The sequence below is a fragment of the Acomys minous genome (assembly GCF_964271855.1).
Source record: "Acomys minous genome assembly, chromosome: 9".
NCBI classification, from domain to species: Eukaryota; Metazoa; Chordata; class Mammalia; order Rodentia; family Muridae; genus Acomys; species Acomys minous.
Genome location: NC_140490.1, coordinates 47,160,365 through 47,183,272, shown reverse-complemented (window position 1 = coordinate 47,183,272; position 22,908 = coordinate 47,160,365). Strand labels below are relative to the sequence as shown.

Here is a 22,908-nt window from a genome sequence, read left to right as displayed (position 1 = left end):
AGCAGTTGTGCTGCCTCACGCATCAGATAGGTCTACCCTCTTGGAGCAATTTTCTCTCTCTCTCCAGGTTGCAGTTTATCTCATCTTTCTGTTTGTTTGATCCTCCCTCATGGCTGGCCTGAAATCTGCCTCTGGATCTTCAGTCTCTGTTTGCCTGCACAGAGCGAACTCTTGTCTAAGACACTATAATCTTCTCAAAGGGGTCCCTAGAAACTGATGAAATACACTGTCCATGTGATAAGCACAGGACACCTGCCCGGTACCAGGCCTTCCTCCTGCTGCTTCCCTGGCCTAGGTACTAGCTGATCCTTCCCCCCACCAAGCCTCGTGAAAGTCAGGTGTTTTCTTTAGACAGGGAAACTAAAGTACAGGGCCTGTAAGTGACTCACCTCAAGGGACCAATCTAGAAAGAACTAGAATTCGAATCCAGTTCAGGTGCCCCACAGTGGCATAGTATTAAAGGGAGGGGGTGGGGGTGGGGGATGGCGACGAAGAAGGCAGAACAAATGTGCAGCAAAAAAACCTTGAGAATTACAAGCACAGCAATGCGTGGGTAGATATAAATATAGGCAGATATCTGTGAGCGTGTGTAGATATACGTATCTCTGGATACACATTTTTTTTTTTAAACATAGCCTTTGCTTCAGAAGAAAAGCAGGGAGAAAGTGGTGTAGCTACTCTTGCCTAACTCAGCCAGCCTATCCTGTGTGTAGTTTATGAAACATTACTGTAAGTAAGGTGGGATTTTTTTTAAAAAAAGAAGTGCCTCAGAGAAAGCATAAAAGGAGTACCTAATGATGTAGAATTGACTAATTTTAAGAAAATAGTGAAGCCCGAGTTTTGCTAAAAGGATGATGTTGAGGATGTCCAACCCAACCCCCCGAGGACCACTGCTTACTTTTATGTTGAGTAATGGGAGGAGGAGACGAAGGAGCAGGGAAGTAGCCACCCACGGCTCCGCTCCCTGTGTGTTGTAACAGGATCGTTCTTGTAGACGAGGCCCACGTACTTGAGAGCATCAGTCTTGGCACTGTCCTCTGTGACTTTCATCTCTGGTGTCTAGCGAGAGCAGGAGGTGTGGGTACCACCCTGTGGCTGCCCAGCAGCATCCTGGGGGAGCTTCTGACCTCGTAGAGAGGCTATCAACATGCAACGAAGCCAGATAGTTATACAAGTGAAATGCAAGAGATAGGGAGTAGGCAGCTGCAAAAGCTGGGTTTTGAGTGAAATCTTAGTTCCTATATGGAAAACCTATTAAAGATAAGCGAACAGTTTGGTGAGGTTTCAAAACAGAAGCTTATAAAATGAGCTCGACCCAGTCTGGCAGTTGCCAGTCAGGTATGGATATTTAATTGTAGATGAGTTAAGAAGTATATAAAAGAAACTTAATTCTACTCGTATGTTACTTAAGAATTGCTTTGAAGTGTTCACAGCCATTGGAGGGTAATGGCTTACATGATTGACAGCCCAGGGCGGAGCGTCTCTGTCACGGTGGAAAGCCTAGCTGCACAGTGTTCTGGACTTCACATGGCAGCAGCTCACTGACCTCTCCGGTGCTGACTGCTAGGGCTAATGTGTTCAGATACGGGGTGGGTACAGTTCAGGTCTCTCTCACAACAGACCTTAGATTTTTCTGATTGTCCTTCGCATATGCATTTCCAGCACATTCTTTCCCAATGGTACACATTCTCACGCCTTTCAGGCTGCTACTAACTATTTAGTTTTTCTCCCAAAAGCAATCTCACATTAAGGCTATATTAAAACCAACCAAGCCCACAATACTTCTCAAAATTTATAAAAATTTCAAAGTATAATGAGAAAACAGAACAAAACAATTCCATACTAAGCTAATTTAAAATTTACCAAGTCTTTTTCTCGTTGGATGAATAATAAGACTCTCTGGGGGCATTCATGGGCCAGTTCTAGTGTCCCTGGCCTTACCAGGATCTCAGCTAAAGATGAGTGTTCAGGCGCAATAGTCACGTTCTTAACCAACCTGCTGTGGTCTCCAGAGACAAAAGCCATGTACTGGCGGTATGAGGGTTGTTTTTCATTCTGAATTTTGAACTGAACAGAAGATTATATTGGAGAACTGGGTAGGTGCATCTGTTTATTTGGGTCCCTTCCTTTAAAAGTAACAGCACATACAGATGAGCTGGGGCTGTCCATCCTCCCTCCTTCTTAGCATCCATATAATCCTTAAGCTGCTCTGTGCACCCCCCCCCCCCCCGCCCCGGTCTCTGCAGTTCTGGCTGTAACGCGATGGGGCCCGTTCATGTGACGCCTAGCCAGATTCCACCACCATGACTATTCTCTTCCTCTAGCTTGAGAGAAATCACACAGGTAATGCATAAGTGCTTAAGTATGCTTGTTAGGAATGGCTCTGGCTGCAGCCGGCTAAGCTCCTCCTGTCCATGCTTCCCTGTGTAGATCCAGCTTGCTCACTTGGTTGCCTCCTCTGTCTGCCTTCCTGAATTCTCCACATTGGCTCAGCAGTGGCTATGTCACTTCATGTTTATCTGTCAAGAACAGGCTCCTCAGTAAAGCATTTAGTGCTGGGTTCCAGCCTCCCCTTCAGTGTCCCAGAAGCTGGTGATTTGACAGTGGCTTGCAGCTTAGAGGTGACCTTTCTGGGAGCCAGGGGAAAGTCAAGTTTCCCTCCATTGCATCATCTGGTACTTTCACCTATTGCTTAGCAGGGTTTTCCCATGTATTGGAACCAGGAACCTTGCCTAACATAGAATTAGGAGCACAGGACACAGATTGTTATTTCTGTCAGCATTGCTTTAAGCAAAGTCCGGTATTGAAAAGCAGCGTTTAATCTCAGCAGTTCCCTGCAGTGTTGGCGAAGTAGCGTGCCCCTACCTGGAGAGCCTAAACTGTCTGCGCTGTGTGACATTAGAGTGACGAGCACATAAAAAGCATTTGAACAGTACCTGTCACTGTGTGGCCAATGAAACTGAGCTTCTTCCAACTGGTAGCTGGCAGGGGGGGGGGGGGCCGGAGGGCAGGAGCATGCCTCTCACCCGCCTCTCTCACACCAGACCTCTTTCCAAGTTCTGGGGCCTTAAAACAACCAACCCGCCTTTATTTCCATTGCCACGGTGTGCACCAGAGGAAGGGTGGAAACGGCCGGCCTTGCCAGGAACAAGGGCTCAGACTCTCTGCAGGAAGGGATTTGGAGTGTAGGGCCTAGGGGGAGGAAGGGGAGGGGTGGTGGTGGCTAGGGAATCCGAGGTTATGTGTGCAACATAAATACAGTGTTTCCTCAGATGATGCCTTTATTTAAGGTGGCTTTGGGAGAGGCGGCAGCTTCTGCAGGAACCAAGCATCCTCCAATGGCTGCCCTTGCCATCCCCCCTTTAACACCCTTCCCTTCCATCACCATGGTGGGAAGCAGGGGCAGCAGGAAGTATGTGGCCGGGCGGGTGAAACTCTGACCGTGACTGCGTGACTGCGACCGCAGTGTACAAGTGTACAAACGGGAGGGGACTGACCGTGTGTCTAATGGCTGTCCATTGTGATGTGTGCTGACTGCAGACAAGCTGAATTCTGGAGGTGGGCGGGGAACAAAGGACTCTGCCAAACCAGAGTGAAGAGATATTTTTGAGGTTCCCGGCTGAAATTTATTTTTGAACACGTTTAAAACTTCATTTTTAGATGTATTTAAAGCCCCATGTAAAAGGAGAAGAGAATCTCCTTTAAAAGCCACATAGGAAAACCTGTCTCAGCATCACACAGGCATGTGCTCTTTTAACCCAGAGGCTTGCAGCGGGCGGGAAGGCAAGGGGTTAATATGAGACTCGACCTTGGTCCCAGGATGCTCGAGGTGGCTGCAGAACCCACGTTTCACCCCAACCCCTCTGCTTTGATGCCCTCTGACAGTTTCCATTCAGGATTTGGTCTGCAGTATTTAGGTTGTACCCAGACCACTGGTGGATGCACCCTTTCTGCTCTGTCAGGAGCCGCCTGTGGTTTTGGGTTGGGACAGAAGATAATGCTAGTTTCTGTGTCATTGTGATTTGACTTGGTACAGCAAGTGGGTTTTTCCTGCCTCCATTTTTGCAAGTCACAGCGCCCCAGAGAGAGCCCAGACCCTGCCTGAGGGGTCATGAACAATCTACTCATGACCAATTGCACTCATCTGTTGTAGGCTACTGTAGTTCAACCTGGTTTTTTTTTTTTTTTTTTTTACTTTTAACAGCTGATTTAAAGGGCCAGACCAGAATAAAATCTTTGCTTCTCCTTCCTATTGGCCTGACTTTACAAACCAATATGCAGTGCTCCCTGAAGCCTGTCCTTAATTCAGAATTTTAGAGATGGCATTTTGGTATTCTCATTCAAAAGGATATTTGCTGCAAGACCCACATTTCTTTTGGGGTCACCTATTACTTTCAGCATAAATATTTGTGATGAGCGGGCTCCACTCTAACCTCCTCTTTCCTCTCCTCCCTTCCTGCTTTTTATTTATTTATTTTTTACAGAGTACGTGTTAATGAGGGTGAGACGCTTGTGCCCATACTATATAGTCATAGTGAACAGTGGTAAAGAAAGCTGTGCCGCACTTTTCATTTCTTCTCAGCTGTGGCTGTTAGAGATACCCAGTCAGCTTGTGTGGAGCTGTCCTGGCTCCACGTGTGCAGGCACACGCTGGCTTCCTGGCTCTGTTCTTCCATGGATAGGATGGAAAAGGAAAAACACAGCACAATTGCAACTGGGGATTTAGTTCAGCACCCCTGGCTCATTCTTACCAGAAAACCAGGAAGATTAGAGCAAAGCTCTTGTTTTTTTTTTTTTTTTTGTTGTTGTTGTTTTTTTAATGTCTGATATTATTTCTTGTGTTCTCTTTAAATTTTTTTCTAATTTTCCAAAAGAAGGTCTAGAAGGATGAGGAAGAAAAGTATCTTTTCTGCTTGGGTCTACGGAGAGGAAAATGTCTACCTAACAAGTGGATTAGCACAAATTTCAAAGGAGATATGGAAAAATAATAACTAAATTAAGCCAAGGAGTTTTTAGTAGTTGACCCAGGAAGTTTCTCTTAAATTTCTTTTTAGATTTATTTATCTTATGCATGCATGCATGTACACCATGTGCATGCCTAGTGTCCATGATGGTTAGAAGACGGGGTTGGATACCCTGGAACTGGAGCTATAGATAGATGATTGTAAACTGCCACGAGGGTGCTGGGACCCACACCCAGGTTCTCTGCAACATCAGTCAGTGCTCTTAAGTCCCTAGCCGTCTTTCCAGCTGCATCAGCATTCTCTCAGTGCCTCAGGAGACACTCAGAGCTTTCCTTAAATACAGATCTGTTTGGGAATAGAGAAATTCACCAAATGAAATTAGTATCTATCACCCATGTGTCCACAAAGGTATAAAGTGAACGCAAAGAAGGAAAGATAAAAACAGCCACAGTATAATTATTTTATTTATTTATATTATTAGTGTGTCTGCAATGCCTTTAGGGGCATACATATGTAGAGGCCAGAGGACAATTTTGGCAGCCAGTTCTCTCTTTCCATAGTGGGTTCTGGGAATGGAACACAGGTTTTCAGGTTGCCAGACTTTCAGGACAAGTGGTTTAACACTGAGCCAATTCACTGGCCTAAGTTAAAATTCATTTTTAATTGGCATATCAAACATATACATTTTACATAGTTATTCCTTCCTTTCTTTTAAAAAGGTGTGTGTGTGTGTGTGTGTGTGTGACACATGCATGTGCGTCTTTGTGAATGTATATCTTGTGTGTAGGTACCTACAAATTCCAGAAGAGGGCAACAGATGCCCTGGAGCTGGAGTTACAGGCAGTTGTGAACCACCCAGTCTGGGTGCTCAGAACCAAACTTAGGTACTCCATTCCTTTCTTCCCCCCCCCCATCCCTTTCTTCCCTCCCTCCATTCCTTCCTCTCCCTACCCTCCCCCTTCTCTCTCTCTCTCTCTCTCTCTCTCTCTCTCTCTCTCTCTCTGATCCTTCTGTCTTGTCCTTCTGAATGTCTTGTCCTCCTGAATGTTGACCTTACAGGTGTGTGTCACCATGTCTAACAAAGTTATACTTTTTAATAGAATGCCATGACCAAGGCAATTCATAAAATAGAGCATGCCATTTGGAACTTTCTTACAGTTCCAGGGGTTTAGTCTTTAACCATCATGGTGGAGGTCATGGCCACAGACAGTGAGGCATGGCAGTGGAGCAGTAGCTGAGAGCTTACATCTGACCTGAAAGTTGGAAGGAGAGAGAGAGAGAGAGAGAGAGAGAGAGAGAGAGAGAGAGAGAGACAGACAGACAGACAGACAGACAGACAGACAGACAGACAGACAGACAGAGAGACACAGAGAGACAGAGACAGAGACACAGAGACATAGACTGAGCCTGGTGTTGGCTTTTGAAATCTCGAAGCTTGAGTGATACCCTCCTCCAGAAGGCCACACTGCCTAATCCTTCCTAAATAGTCCATTAACTGGGAGCCAAACATCCAAATATTTGAGTCTATGGGGGCATTCCCATTTACACCACCATAGTCATGGGATGTTTTAATACACACATAGTTTTGAACTTTTCCTGTCAGGTTTGGTATATCCATCTACTGACATGCTATCATTTCTTTATGATGAACACACTGAAAACCTTTCCTTTTAACTTTCTGAACTGCCAAAGACATTACTGTTGTTTTTAACCACCAAACTTCCTATTTCTATCTAATTGTGCAGTAGAATTCTCATGAACAAATGAACAATGTGGGAAAGGAATAGGAAATTACATTTAAACATGTTAATATTTGGGGGGAAGAACCATCAATAGGAATTAACAATCGAGAGCAGCCTTCCAGCAACCCTTTTAGCCATCAGCTGTAGCTTTCCATCACCTTGGCACGCATTCTGAGGACAAGCCAACCTTTCTCGTGGCAGAACTCTGATCAGTCACCCTTGAGTCATAGTTTACAATTCTAGTCCTCCTCCAACGTCCTCAGCTTGATCAGTGCAAATATCTGCTTTATACAGTCTCTATTTCCCTATGGGGCAGCTAGCTACAGACTGTTTGAGTGGACTCAGTAGCCTTTGGTCGCACACAAACTCCAGAGAATCCACAGTAGCGGCATGGCCACCTAGAACTTGTGTTTGTGGGCTTTAAACTCAGTTAAAACTCCTCACACAGAACCTGTTTAGACAATGCCCCGAACCAGTGAAGGCGGTTACACAGGTCCTTTTCTCTCTCTCTGCCCCTAAACTCGCTGACCTTCGTGTGTGTGTGTGTGTGTGTGTGTGTGTGTGTGTGTGTGTATGTGTGTAAAAATCATCTGTGTGCCCACTGCTGGAAGAACTTGTGTGCTTCCTAATTATTGAAAGGGTGCTAACTGTCCTAAGTGTCTTTAATTAAGGACCTGGAGAGATGACATAATGGTTAAAAACTTCCTGCTCTTCCAGAGGACTCAAGTTTGATTCCCAGTACCCAGGTTGGATGGCTTACAATAGACTGTAATTCCGGCTCCACGGACTCTATCGCCCTCTTCTGGCCTCTGTAGGCATCCACACACATGTAGCAGACATACTTAAAAGAAGAAGAAGAAGAAGAAGAAGAAGAAGAAGAAGAAGAAGAAGAAGAAGAAGAAGAAGAAGAAGAAGAAGAAGAAGAAGAAGAAGAAGAAAAAGAGCTTGGATTACTCCTACAAGATACATACAGATTACAAAGGACAGAGATTCCTTTAATCAAATCAAGATATTACTATCACTAGGATTGCTGTCCCCATGTACTTCCTGGTGGCCCCCAAATCACATTTGATATTTTTTTCCCAAGAAAGTGTCACAGCCTAAATCTAGTCACAAGAAGGCACCAGGGCAACCAAAGCTGAAGAACAACATTCAGGTCCCTGGCCTGTGTATCTCAAACGTGTGATGATCAGGAGAGGGAAAGATAAAGTAAATGCCGACACAGAAAGCCCAGGAGACATGCAGCTAGATGCAGGGCTGTAGCTTAGACTAGGCACCAGACTGGGAAAGGACATTAGTGGGAGACTGTGTGAAATTTTAATAAGTCCTGGCAATCATTTAGTTGTATTATACCAATTTAAATTGTATTCTTTTTAATAATTAATGATGTTTTTTATATAGGTTCTCCTTAGGGAGAAGTTAAGGGAGTAACACTTAGGAAGTCTATATTTGACCTTTATGACATATTTTAAGTCTGAAATTATCTGAAAAATGTCAAAAGAGCATTGCAATGTGATTTTGGACAATTTTGGATATCTTTGTTGGGGGAAAAAAAGAGCATAAAGGCAGATGGTAAGATAGCCCTTTATAGTCTCAGTTATTTCCTCTGGGATTGCCAGTCTGGCCATCTGACAAATTTCAAGCACTTGGAAACATCTTCGAACACCTGCTGTAGCCCTTTCACCTGTAGCTTTATGGAACCTTCCAGGACTCATCCTAACAGAATTATTTAAATTTTATAATTGTACAAACGGAAACCTTGCCCATTTATGACTTAGCTCCAAATGACAGTGGAACCAGGACTTAATACTTCAGATAATGTGTGTGTGTTTAAAAAAAAAACAACAGGCCCAGATCACTCTCATATAAGAACCACACAAGGACAGAAACACTTTAGAATATAAGTCTTAGTTTACAAAATGTAAGAGGTGAACAAACCAGGGAATGGATTTCTTCTCTGAGCACATCTTCCGCATAGCCCAGCTGTCCTGCCAAGTGCTTTACCCATGGTGCGCTGTCAGCAAGCATACTGAGAAGACACACACCTGAAGGGCAGAGCTGGAGGAAAGATGAACATGCTCTGCCATGATCTCAGTTCTAGGAGGCTCAGAGTGAGCGTTGATAACTCTTTGTGACTGCAAACGTCTGTGGAAAAGTTGACCTACCTTTTTGTGACTGCAAACTTCAGTGGAAAAGTTGACCTATTTTGTTAAGACCTACTCTAATAAATATCTGACTTATGAAATAATAAATGGGAAATTCAAACTTGATCAACACACAAGAAATGTTAGAGATTTATGCCTTTCCTGTCAGCCATAAAGTATTACTCTGATGAAATCTATCTTTCTAATTTGAAATAAACACCCAGCCTTATTGTTAGTAGCTTTTACTGTGTTGCTTTCTGTCATTTTTCTCATTAACATATGATCTGCTTCTAAACCATTTTGCCTCCTATTTGCTTGTCTTCCATAAATATTATGTGCCTTAGCTATTATATGAATTTTTCATCCTTAGAAAACCAGCATTATTAGCGGATGCCTTTGATGGATTTTTCAAAAGATGTGCATCAGGACTATTTTAGATGAGGGTGAGTCGGCCTCATGGCTATTGCACAGAATCAGTGTTTACAGTAGCATCTGAGAAGAGGAGGCTAACAATGGGCTCATGGAATACAACTTTGGGCCCAGATGATACCTACCCCAAGTCAACTTCATCCCAAAGTTGAAGTAGCATTAGATCATCTGCCCTCCACACATAGTGATCTGTGACAAAAGTCAAGCCATAAGCTCTGTTTTCTGATGCCTGTTGCCCGGACCTTCTCTCTTCAACTGTGAGTTTTTATGAGATGCCTTTGCCTTCCATGGGAAGTTCTTTGGATGGCACCATAGCAGACGAACAATCCAGTTCTCCATATTGCTCAAGTCCAATCGTACCTTTAATAGAACTATAGCTAAATACATGTAACGTGAAATTGCTCCTACTTGTCTTACAAGGGCTGCTAAGGGACTTTTATTTAAAGTGCCCAATGAAAACACACGTTATTTCTGATTTGGCAAAAGAAAGTTTGAAGGGGAATGCTTTTCAGAACAGATTGAATTTACCAAACTTAGTCTGGTATGAAGAAGACTGAACTGGCTTATTTTATGATCTTTAATTCATTTTTGCTAACTTGGTCTGATTTGTGAAATAAACAGATTGAGACTACTTTTGAGGTACATAATTAGACTTTGAATGTACTTTTAAAATGTATTGTATGCTAGGCAGTGGTGGTGCATGCCTTGGGAGGCAGAGGCAGGCAAATCTCTATGAGTTCTAGGCCAGCCTGGTCCATAACTTGCATTCTGGACCCTGTTTCAAAAATATTTGTTGTATTTGTTAAATGCAGTTTTAGTTCCTTCATCATCTTACTATAGTTTTCTCAAAGCAGGCTTTGTTCTGTCAGTTGCAAAAATATTTTTATTTAAATGTATTTCGTAACAAAATTATATCTATAGTTTTTATATACATACTGTATATAGCAATGTATACATGCAGCAGCCTAATAATTTATTGTTAGAATTATCAAGGCTGTAGGAGAAGGGGCCCACATTAACTTGTTGAATTTCTTGGAGGCCGATCTCAGATCTTTTTATTTCTCATCTGTAATTTGGAAACATCGGCATAGTTATACAACACCATCAATGGAACTAACATTTTTAGAATTCCAGTTTATAAGAGCACTTAGCTTTTCCTCCCGCTGGCTTTGAAGTGTGTTGAATGTGAAGTGTCTTTGTTAGCATGAACCATTGTTTACTGGGAAGCGTTGGGTTTATTCTGCAGACATGGGGCTCTAGTCACAGGAATGTCATAAGGCATACCCTTGTTGTTGTCATTTAATGGTCAGTGTGGTGTAAAGCTTTGGTCCGGAGAAAAGCTTATGTTACTCAGAACATACCATTTCTATGTACAAAGTCTGAGCGATGACTGAGGGAGTGCCCACTTGACCTTGGCTTTTAAAGATCTAAAGCTAGAGCTAGTCTGTGGAAAGTTTCTTTTTCAGTGAGTGTAGAGAAGGAAAGATTAATGCGAGAGCCCAAACATTAAAATTTTCTTAGTAGCTGCTGACCAAGGAATGGAGGCAATGGGGGGGGGGGGGCAGGGGTGTTACTGGTGGCCTCAGCAGTGTTTACCTAGCCATGGTGAGAGGGATGGGGATGCACTGTGGATTTCTGCACATGTTACTGCAGGAACAAGTAGAGACAATGGTTTCCAGGCAACTGGGAGAGATGATAGAGGCAAAGTCAGAGAAAGGTATCAGGAAGGGCTGGTGAAGCGGGACCCTCTGCTTTGCCCAAATCTCATCTCTCCGTGTTTCTGATTTCAGATTGCCTGTCTGGTGACAGTGGATGATTTTCAACTGTATCAGCGGTTAAAGTTCGAACGAGGTACATACTCTTCTGTTTATCCCAGTGGTAAATGTGGTTTTTACGCGGATCATCTCTACATGAGCTTCATGCAAGCTTGAGGCAGCCGTGGGCTCTTAACAGAACCATGAGGGGACTACAAAAAGTGTAAAACAGCAGTTGCCACATACAATTTCAACTCTCCCAGTCACAGCCAGGAGGGGAAAAGAAAAAGCAATTAAAAAAAAAAACCCACCAGACTACCAGGAAATGAAAATTTTGTTATATTGGTTATTTTGTATTTTCAATTTGGACTGTGTCCAGAGAGGTATTGCAAAAGTGAGATGGTTTCATAATAGTAACACAAAGAAAAATAACTCTCAAAATAGAGGCCTTCCACCATTTTCCTCGCTCTTGAAGACCATTTAAAACATTAACCAGCAGAAGCATTGTTATTGGTCCTCATGATAAAGTATCCACTGCCCACCCTTGGTACTGCTTTTGTAGCCATGGCAATACCTGTGACTTTGGATGTGTATTATTCTGGTAGAACAGATGGGGCACCGGGCTGATTTGTCTGTCTGACTTCGGCCTTGGAGCAGTCTTCACAGCCTTTCTTTCTCCTCTCACACCCTCTGTAGCCTATCTGCGGGGAGTGCGCTTTCATTCCTTTTGGCTCTGACATTTCTTAAGGACTCCATTCCCCCTGCCACCCTTAAAAAACAATCTTGAACGGAATAGTCTACGTTTTTAGTATTTGGCAAGTCTGAGGGAGATGCTTCCTGCATAGGCCTGGCATAGTCTCACTGAGCGTATTCCCAATCCTAATCTAGTAATGAGCATAAAGCTCCTGAGGGCCAGGGGCTTGATGGGGAGACACCATCTTGACATGAGTGTTGGGGAATCTAGCATCTGTCTGCTGTGCTCAGGACGGTTACCACTGTCGTCCTTGCTGTCTCCAACGACTCTGAGACGTGGTTAGAGAATCAAGGGAGAAAACCCATGGAAGCTTGAAGAGGGCCGTCGAAGGGAAGCCTGCGGCAGGGAGACATCACTCACGAGCTTCAGCTAAAGTCTGGCTTGGCCCTAAAGTCTATGAACTCTGGGCCATTTTGTCCTTCTGTCATGGGCGGATCACCAACTAAACTCGTAAGGCTGATATATCAAGCCGAGTTTTTTTTCTTGTGGCCTGCATATTAGCATACCCTCTCTCTCTCTCCCACCATCCTCCCCAACTACTGCACTCCCTAGCCCTCAGCAGTAGGCTTTACTTCTTACTTTTTAACATATAGGGCATATAATAACTCAATATAAGACAAGTGCTATTGGATCCCTGAGTTAAAACTTTGTGCGGATTGGTTCTCACTGATGATGTATAGTTTTGCTTGATTTTAAACATAGTGACTGTGAGCCCAAGGGCAACAAGGCTGATAGTAATATCCATAAGCCGTGCCCTATGACTGTTCCTATGTCTTATTGTTTGAAATATCAACAGTTGTTGGTAATAACATCCCTAATTGCCTTTACATTACTCTCTGTTCCTCTTGTGTCCCCCTTTTCCTTAGGGAACATCTTCACATTGCCATAGGTATAATGGTTGTCACATTGGTAATGGAAGCAGAACACGTTTTAGTTAGCTGGCCAAATAGGCCTTGGCATCCAAGTGGGGTTAGTAACCTCGTGGTTGAGGTATACATGGAAAACAAATCAACAGATGTGATCATGCCCTTGCCTCAGGTAGCATTTTGGTTTGTGGCAGTTCGACTTCCCAGTGTTTAACTTTACTCACGATTGGCTGACACCTTCATGACATGCGGTAGTGCATTCTGTCTAGTTACAAACAATTAGGCAGGCTTTGCAGCCCCATCTTCTGTAGATGGTGTTGCATCTCTCTGTGTTTGTCCACGATGTTGATCAAATGGTTTTATTGATACATAGACTTTTTCTCTACTTACAAAGTCTAGGTACCTGCTCCACTGTAGATATCTTGCATTGACCACTGATTTTATTTTCATTTTATAAAAGAAGAAATTGAAGTTTGTCTAAGATCACATAGGTTCTGTATAAGTGACTCATCTATAAAAAGCTTAAACTGTGTAGTTTTTTTTTTTTTTTTTTTTTTTTTTTTTTTTTTTACAGTTCTGGATACTTCTTCAAGTCTGAGTCCACCTCCTGGACAGTGATGGTCTCCTTCACAAACCTTGACAGGCACATTTTCTCCTCCATTCCCTGTTCCTCAACCGTCGTTTCTTTCAGTGGAGCACATCAGCATCATCTGTGTTCTCTTCCTCTTATTCCACATCTTTTTTCTGGAAGTTTCCATCTTTAGTCTTCTAGGTTGTAGAGTGTTGTATAGAAACCTTACAGTCTGTGCAAATTCCACACAAGACACCATCCCTATCTCCTTTAGTACAAGTCCCCTGACTCTAGGCATGACTCCTCCTTTCCCTAACCATCTTCCAGGAAATCATGACTCACTTAGGTAGGACATCCAACATGGCCATATTAAAGATAAAAAAAAAAAGTCCTGTAGAGATAGCAGTAACTAAAATTTATTTAATACTGTGTCTTCTTCTGGATAGTCAGCTATAACTTAGGGGCACATCTTAAACACACCAAACTTGAGTTGTGCAACATTTTTTGGGTCTTGTAACAGTGTTAGAATAAATGACTTCAGATGTTATTCCAAATTTGAAAATCTTAGAGTCTTTCCAACTCTCTTGAGAGCAGTCTGTTTGATGGCGGCTACTCTGGCTATGTGGACTATATTGACTGTAGCAGATGTTAATTCTGATTACTTTTGGTTTAATGGCATTTTAACTATCTGTGGAAGACTACTTTGAAATATCAAAGGCAAATTAACTTTCACATAATTAAAAATGCATTGGGTCATAGAAGTTAATACAGTTTGATTTATGTCAGCTGATAATTAAATTAAATTGAGTGTGTAGTGCTTCCCACAATAATGAAAATTCCTGTGGCGTCTCTTTTGGAGTAGACTCACAATGGCGGAGGATGACAGGAAAACCACTCTTGCTGGTTGAGAAAGAATACAACAGAATAAAGACAAATTGCATATGGCACATGTCAAATGCTGCTGGTTGTCATGTAGGAAAAACAAAGGTTGGAGATTCAGTTTTGTTTCTTCTCTTCCCTTTTCACTCCCTTCCCCAGTGCTGAGCTTGATTGGATTCGGGTTTTGAAAGCTGAAAATAGTCATCCGGGTCAGATACAGTTCTTGGATTTCCTGGCAGTTTTCACTTCGCAGGCTGTTTTGATTTCCTAATAATTGTAAGAGTACAGAAGTCGAGAAGTCCGAAATCGCACTTCTCGCTTTGCATAGTGGCATGAACAAGATAAACAGCCGCAGGGCTTTTCCTTCAGTCACCACATCTTTGGAGAAGTAAACGTGGTTCAAGACTGTGAATTTGCCTCTCCAATGAAGTATGTCACAATTAATCACTTTAAGTCCTGTGAATGTATGCCACGTCATGCTCACCATAAAGTTTCAAGGTCACTATTTGGGGGGGGGGGCTACTTTTTTTTTCTAAATTCTTATATTGTAGGTTTATGAGTTTAAAAACTATGCGTTAATTCACAGCATTCGTACATTTATATAATGTGCTTGGATCGTATTTCCCCATTGTCCTCTTCTAACCGCGCGTATTTCCCCTGAACCCCTTCTTCCCAGCCAGTCCCCTCCTATCTGCATTTCTTTTAAAATTTGTGTATTTATTATTGTTGTGTTGTGTGTGCATGATGTGAGGGGAGAGGCAAGTGTGCCAAGGCAAGTATGAAAGTCAGAGGGAAAAAAAATCACCTGTGGAGTTGGCCTCTCCTTCCACCTGTCTGTGGGTTCCAGGATCAAAATCAAATCACTAGACCTGTGCTGCACGTGGCAAGTGCCTTTGCCTGGTGAACCCTCTTGCATATGGATTTGAGTTTGGAGAGAGGCGGGTTGACGTAGGGGAGGGAGCAGGCACAACTGTACACGTGAAGTCCTTGGGAATATGGGTAGGGGGGCTCACTGCAGACTATGGATGAGATGACTCTGTGGAGGCCGGGCCTGCAGATTTAGAAGACTGACTCTAAAATGTCTTTTTTTTTTTTTTTATCCTGGGTTACCAGAGGCAGGCTCAGTCATAGTGCACGCAGACTTGTAGACCGATGTGCACAGCTGTTCTTCTATGTGCTCTTTCCACAGGTGACATGAGAAAGAAGGCCCATAGCTGAGGATGAGAGGAAAGATGGGGTACCTCAGTTTAGAAAAGCCTGGGGGATGGTGATTTGTGTAATGTAAAGTTTGTTGAAGAGTACTGCATGCCGGTCTTTCAAAATACAGCTCGAGTTTCACACACTCATAAACCGCCTACATGATTACAGAGCCCCAGCCTGGAAGTCACTGTGCTTTCCCAGTTATCAGTAACCCAGAGTAAGAAATATATTTTGCAACCAGCCTTCCTTATCTGTGGTTTCTGCATCCATAGATTTAGCCCACCTTGGATTGAAAATATAGTTTTAAAAGATTGCTTCTGTACTGATACCCGTTTTTCATTATTTCCTAAATAACGTAACGATTATCCATATAGCATTTACACCGTAGCCTGTGTTTTAAAGAAGCCGGGAGGACTGAAAGCATGCAAATACTTCAGCACTTTATGTAAAGGACTTGAGCCTCTGAGGATATTGATATCCGTACCTGGAGGAATGTGTGCACACGTGCCCTTCACACGTGCCCTTTACAACTCACTAAATTGATTTTTCAATCCCTTACTTTAAAAAACATCAAAATAAAAAGTATATATTTGTAGGTCTCTTTCAAGGAATTTAAAGTTACTCCAAGTCGAGAATCAGGGGAAAGGGAGGAACTGAGGACTTTGAGTTGGGGCTGTGGAGAGCCTGCTCCATTTACTGTCTTATAGAGAGTGATGTTAATCTTGACCATATCATTTCCAAGGAAGAAAAGTGTTGGGCTAAATAAACAGTTGCTTCTCTGAGTGTGGGACTCCGTGTTCTTGAGCTTTCGGACCTCCCTTGCTGACTTCACTTACCTGCAACTCTGGGGTTGTCTTCTCTTTTTGTAAAGTCTGAGTGATTTCTCGTTTGGGTGAGCCTTTGTGTGTGCACCATTTAGCTAAACTTTAGAAACAGATCAAAACCACTGTATTTTTTCAGCTTGTCCATGATTCCAACTGAAAGGGCTTAGATGTGCTTATTAAATGTAGAGTTATAAATAACCACGGAAGCAAGACTAACATGCGTTCAGTGTCAAGTGACCCTCACAAGCGAAGCGGTCTCAAAAGTTCTGGTAATTCTAACCAAATTAGTAAGTAGCCTATTGAAAGAGTAGAAAGTGTGCTTTCACACTATGTAGTTGTGAGGAAAACCGGAGACTAGACAGAAGAGCTACTGACTGACTTAAGTATCCTTTGTGCCTTCTGGCCCAGAGACACCAAGCACTTTTTCTGCCATTCACAAAAACATCTTTCATTTGCAGCTGTAAAAGGTCTAGATGTGGCTGTTGGGTGGCAAGATTTACAACTCTCATCGGTCCCATTTCTGTGTTCCTGAGCCACTTGCTCCCTTGCTTGTTCCACTCCCCCTTAACCCCTACTCTCCTTAGCTCTGGACCCTTAACACAGAAATAGAAAACAGGAGGATGTGCAGGGGTCTGACCAGAGTTGTCTTTCTCTACCGGCTTGCTCATTGATGGTGTAGAGAGAGGATAACCCCACTTCGTTAGTAAGGGGAGTGAATGACCAGGACACTACTGATAAGTCTCCTAGGACCTGCTCAAGTATCTGTGTGGGAAAAGTGTCCCTCAAAGCAGACCTCTTAGGCACAAATGATGCCATCTGGTTCTTTGGGCACCCTGTTGCGTGGTCGGACATCCTCTGGGCTGTAGTCATGTCAGGTCCTAAGGAGCAGTGGCAAATGGTAGATGGGGACTCGGAGCAGCGACTGAACTCGCAGGTGTCTCATCTGACCCTCTGTGTTTAACGCTGCTGAGGTTGACTAGAATGCACAGGGCCTCCCCTCTGACTGAGAGCAGAAGAGGTGCTTTGCAAGGGGTTCCAGAAGCACCCGCTTTTGCTGTGCTTGAATACTAAATGGTAGAAACTGGTTTGTTCTCCAGGCTAGGACACCTAGAACTTCACTGAGGTCAAAGTGATAAGGAGTACATGCAGCAAGCAATTAATGAAAGCCAAGTTAGTATGTACAACCAAACACTGTGTGCAAGGTGTGTACACATGTGGGCTTTGTTGTAGGTGTATGAGTGTGTCTGTATCCAGGGCAGTCAGGAAGGGGAAATGTTTGGCCCCTGTCACTGATGCAGTTCCAGCTTCTGTTTCTGCTTTCCTGCTCTGTGCTCGACGATGTTCTGTGCTGGATGATGTAGGCTTTAGGAACTGATGCATTTGTCTCAGTTTTGCTTGTGTTGTGCGATGTGTTGATAGACAGTCTTACAGGTGAGACCCCCTCTGGCTGGTAATGCTTGCCAGTTTCAAGGAGTGAATTCTTTTGCCATGGTTGATGTCAAGCAAGCTGCCAGTGTGGTACCCCTCACCTTGGATCTGGGGAGAGATGCAGTTGGCTTGTAAGCTGCCAGGGCTCATCAGGGTGTGTCCTTTAAGTACAGAAGCTTACTTCTAACATCTGGATAGAGACTCTCTTCCTTCTGTCTTCATACGCAGGCTGCCTGCACCGTTGCTACCTGAGGGGCTTCTTTTTTCAAACATCTGTGCCTTTGCCCTTTCTGGCTTAGTCTCCTCCTGCCTCATTTCACTGTGTGTTATCTGCTTTGTTCTGTGACTAGATGGAACCAGCTTTGCCTTCTGATGTTAGACTTGGTTAAAACAGAAAGTGTTAATATGGATGTGTGGATAAGAAAGAAGCAGAAGTGCTTTCTGAAAGATACTTCTACAGATATTTGGTGGGTTGTAAAATTGTTTTATTTTTACTTTTTATTAATTAAATATTTTTTATTTTTTACATATACATTATATTATTACACATATATGCAATAAACTACCTATGGCAAGAAGAGCCATGACACAATCAGAAATTATATAAATGTTACATCCTTAGTGTTTTGGTTATTTGTATTTGACAGCCTTGAAGAAAACATCTTTTCTATCTTGGTGCGTCTAAAATTCTGAATGTAAATCAATCTCCATCACATCTTATCATTATCAACTTAAAACATCTATCTAGACCTAAAAACATCTTAACCCCTAAACAACTAAGCTTCATTGTAAAACTAGGCTACCTGGTCTTCAACTCCATCAGAGATATTTGTTAATAATTTCTTTTTTTGTTATCTTGTGAGATGCACTGATGTTTTTTTTTTAGATGTTATATTGTTCTAAATACCTCTTTCCTTTCATACAGTGATCTTCACAGTGTGAGCACAAAATCTCAGACTCTTAATTGTATATTTCATATCCCCCAGTCTCTAACAATTGCCTGAAATCAGTCATTTTCAGAGTTAAGAATGAGAAATAAACATGCCTAATTTTTACTCGTTTAATGACAGGGATGCTGCCTCAAAGTCTAGGTGAGAGCTAAGCCTCAGTTATGGCATACATAAGGAGAATGTGGGAAGAATCTTGGAGTACCACTTGGACAGCATCCAGGGATGCTGACAAAGAGCAACATTAGTGGTACAGGAGAAGGGAGAGCAGTGGCTGCAAAAAGAGAAAGATGAGGGAGCCTAAGCTGCAGGCGGTGGGAGGTGAGATATTGGGTAGAAGACAATCCAGGGCCGCTTGGCAGTGCTCCCAGACAGATCTTACTGGTGACTTTCAGGGGACAGTTTATTAAGGTGCTTTTGGCAAGTGCTTTACTTCAGAACAGTCAGGAAGATGCGACAGGTAGGATGACATAGGTGGTAAAGTGGGTGATAGTTATAACTTGTTTTTGTATCAAGAAAAAAGACTGTTTCCGTTCTGAGTGACACCTCACTGGGGTTGCAAGTGTGAGCCACTATGTCTAGATTCAGAAAATAGATTAAAAACCAATTTAGGAAATTATACATGTGATATATGTGCCTTAAAAAAAAAAAACCACATGGAGCATGAGGCAGACGGCTCAGCGGGTAAAGGCACTTTCCACCGTGGCTGAAGAAGACCTGCACTCAATCCCTGGGTCTCAGGTGGTGGAAGGGGAGGACCAGTTCCTACAACTTGCCCTCTGAACATGCACTCTGTGGCATGCCTACAATCACAGTACACAGTAGATAAGTGTAATTTTAAAAATCCATATTAATAATAAGGAAAATCTGTGTCTTTTCACTCAACCCTTGACCTTCAACCCAGGGTAAACAATTGCCTTCAATAGTCTTCTGGGAGCAGTCAAAATATGTCTCTACATACATGGTTTTATAAATATCACTCATTTATACAATTCTGTAATCTTGTCTTTTCATCGAATACATGTTATTATTTTATAAATTTGTCATATATTTTAAAAAATATATAAACTGCTTAACTATATAAATATATATTATTTGTCCGCTCAACTACATAAAACCCTGTATGTCTGATGTAGTGTATTAATTTTTAAAAAGTATATAAATTTGGGCTATGGTTTATAAGGAGTTTATAGAATAATATATGTGGATTTGTTTTTATTTACTTGAACAATTTCCATGTGGTGTACTTATAGATAAAAGTATTGGTATAGGAAAAACTTCAAAGGTCCTCTCAGAAATGGCCCTTTAATCTGCCCTGTGGGAGAGGCAGTCGTATAGTGTGGCTATTCACTCCTGGTTACTGGAAGTACCTTGTCAGTTAATACGCTTTCAGCCATAAGGAATGGACTGTCTGGGAACAGCTTGAGTGGCACGAGCATCTTCCCACCGCAGCCACTCCCTCGCTGATATTACGCCATACACATGTGGGTCTGTAAAATGACAAAAATGAAGGGGAGAGAGAGCTTCATATGTGGCTGAGAGAAAGCCCATCACAATTTCTTTTTCTATGTTTCAGAGGTTCACATGGACCCTTTCAGAACATGGTGCCCTGTCCCAGACTGCCAGACAGTGTGCCACATTGCAGCAGGAGACCCAGGCCAGCCCGTGCTGGTGGAGTGCCCTTCTTGCCACCTGAAGTTCTGCTCCTGTTGCAAGGATGCTTGGCACGAGGGATCTTCCTGTAAAGACAGTCAGTCTGCTCTGGCGGAGCACGGGTAAGGGATGGAGTGTCACAGGGATTGTTCCCAGTGATCTCCTCCAACTCCACGTGAACTGCTTTGGGAAGGAGTCACATCATGATGGCTTTTATTTTATTTTATTTTATTTTATTTGGTTTTTCGAGACAGGGTCTCTCTGTGTAGCCTTGGCTGTCCTGGACTCACTTTGTAGACCAGGATGGCCTCGAACTCACAGCGATCTGCCCTCCTCTGCCTCCCGAGTGCTGGGATTAAAGGCGTGCGCCACCACGCCCGGCTCATGATGGCTTTTAGACATCCTCTGTAGAAATGTCCTGAAAAGAAGGAGGAACGTGGGAACAGACCCTAACCAGAGCAGTATGTCTAAAAGGGATTCCATCTCTGGTCCTAAGGAGGACCTCCTGGGTCATGCTGAGTTTGTTTGAGTTCACTCACTTTGGGTAGAGAGGCCCTGTGCTCTGTAGATCTCAGCAGAAAGTCACGGCTTGTACATAGCTATTTGCTAAGAAACCACGTTTACCCATCACTGGTGTGGCCCATCCTTCCTATTTACAGAATAAGAGAGATATGGTCTTACCTGACTAAATGCCCAGTTCATAGAGCATGCCGATCCTACAGTGCACACAGACATACAGATTGTCTTCCTAATGCTTAGAAAACATGGGAAGAGGGACTCTTTCCTAATGCTTTACGTTGTGAAAAATTGGTGCCAGGACAGAGATTTTTGTTATGCTGAGAAGCAACTCAATCAGTTTTGTATGGAAGGTTTTTGTGGCAGCAGCCAGGAGCGGAGTGAGAGACCTTTGTGTCAGATCCCATGCTTTGCTTGAGGCTATGGCTGTTCTGCACGAGCAAGAACAAAACAGCAGTGTTGCAGGCCAGTTGGCTTACTCACCCAGTGCCCTGAGAGCACACGGAACTGGTCTTCAGGAATAGTCACGCTGCCTGACTGTGGTGCTATGCTTGGATGTCACACCAAGCACAGAAGAAAGAGAACTCTGATACACACGCTGCCATGCGCCATCCCCGGCAGATTTAAAGCAAGGTCTTCCAAGTTCTTTGCATCCAGGTAGCCTCATGTAAGACATTCAGCCTCTTATGGATCTGTATCTCATTTTTAAAAAAATTACATTTACTCATTTACCTTGTGTGTGGGGGGCAGGGAGGGGCTGTCCATGACTTATGTGTGGAACTCAGCAGATAACTTATGAGAGGTTTTTTCCCTCCCCCTCTTTCACCATGTAGGTCCCAGGGATTAAACTCAGGTCATCAGGCTTGTCAGCAAGCACATTTAGCTGCTGAGCCATCTCACCAGCCTAAAGGAGAACATTAAAACAGAAATACTGTCTCTCCTATATAAGGATATTTCCAGCACTGCATCTGACAGATTTGTAGACAGTTTGGGAACTGTGATGTCTCTGGTGGTTTCGGTGCATGGTCATTAGGGTGCACAAAGATTCTGACCCTGTCCTGCCCCAACTTGAACCACCGCAGTTCTGTGTCCCTTTCTGCTGTGGTTGTGTGCTGGCCTCATCAACTTGGAGGAGATCTTTTCAATAATTATTGGCCATCTCTAAATGAGTCCCACCCCTCCCCCTTATTCAGTGAGCAGGTCGTTACGCACACTGCACCCCGTGCAGATCCCAAGTTAGGGTCTCTCACAGTCTTACCTCCCTCCACGTGCTTCTTGTACACAGAATGCGTGATCTGAGAATGACGTATTAATTTGGCAAAGCAATAAAGTCAGCCAGCTGTAGAAAGTGTAATTATATAATTCATTAGGAGCCAAGATAAATAAATTCTTTCTTGTTGGGCTTTCTGAACAACTGATAATCCATGTCTCCTTTTTTTTTTTTTTTTTTTTAACTCCCACCCCTGACTTTGGAAGTGAATTAAAGACAGCAAACTGGGAAACTTACTAGCCAGCCACTTAACAGTCCGTGGCAATCAGGTGGGTGACAGTGCCTGACCGCGGTCTCCTCTGTCTCGTTTCAGGGCCCTCTTCGGAACAGACGCAGAAGCCCCCATCAAGCAATGCCCAGTTTGCCGTATTTTCATTGAGCGCAATGAGGGCTGCGCTCAGATGATGTGCAAGAACTGCAAGCACACGTTCTGTTGGTACTGTCTGCAGAACCTGGACGTACGTTCTCCTGGGAAGGGGCTGGCCACGCCCTCTCCCACCCTCCAGCCCCCACCCCCCTCCCCCACTCCCCAGCCCCCCCCCCCCTCTGCTCTGTCAGAGCCACAGTCAGAGCCCCACAGGCCTCCCCTTTAACAGGGAGCCTCTTCTTACCTGGCAAAAGGAATTTGTTTTTCTTGTTCAGATTTCCTAAGCCTGGCCTTTCCTTCCTTAATTTCTCATCTTTCTTCTTCCCTCCTTCTTTCTTTTTACTTCTCCTCACTTCCTCTTTCCCTTTTTTTTCTTTGTTTCATGGTCCTGGGCATTGGACTCAGTCCTTGTGCAAGCCAGGCAAGCACCCTGCCACTGAGCCGTGTCCCCAGCACTCTTGCTATGTCAGACACTATTAAACCTCTTGGTGTTACCTTAGGTGTGCGTCTTAAGCTTTCAGACATGTTTCTGTGTTAGGGTCATCTTATGCTTTGGAGGAAATGATCTCTAATGCAAATAGCTGTGTGTGCATTTGGTTT

At 43.4% G+C, this 22,908-nt stretch overlaps 1 protein-coding gene across 2 annotated transcripts in view; it reads left to right on the top strand.

Moving 5' to 3' along the window:
• The window catches only part of RNF144B (ring finger protein 144B), a 146,001-nt gene that overhangs the window by 115,013 nt on the left and 8,080 nt on the right, over positions 1-22,908 (top strand). For both annotated transcript variants that reach the window (XM_084794710.1, XM_084794709.1), the window contains exons 4-6: positions 11,070-11,130; positions 20,079-20,277; positions 22,255-22,399. In XM_084794710.1, the coding sequence (XP_084650836.1) occupies positions 11,070-11,130; positions 20,079-20,277; positions 22,255-22,399 (405 nt within the window). The remainder of the gene's footprint in view (positions 1-11,069; positions 11,131-20,078; positions 20,278-22,254; positions 22,400-22,908) is intronic.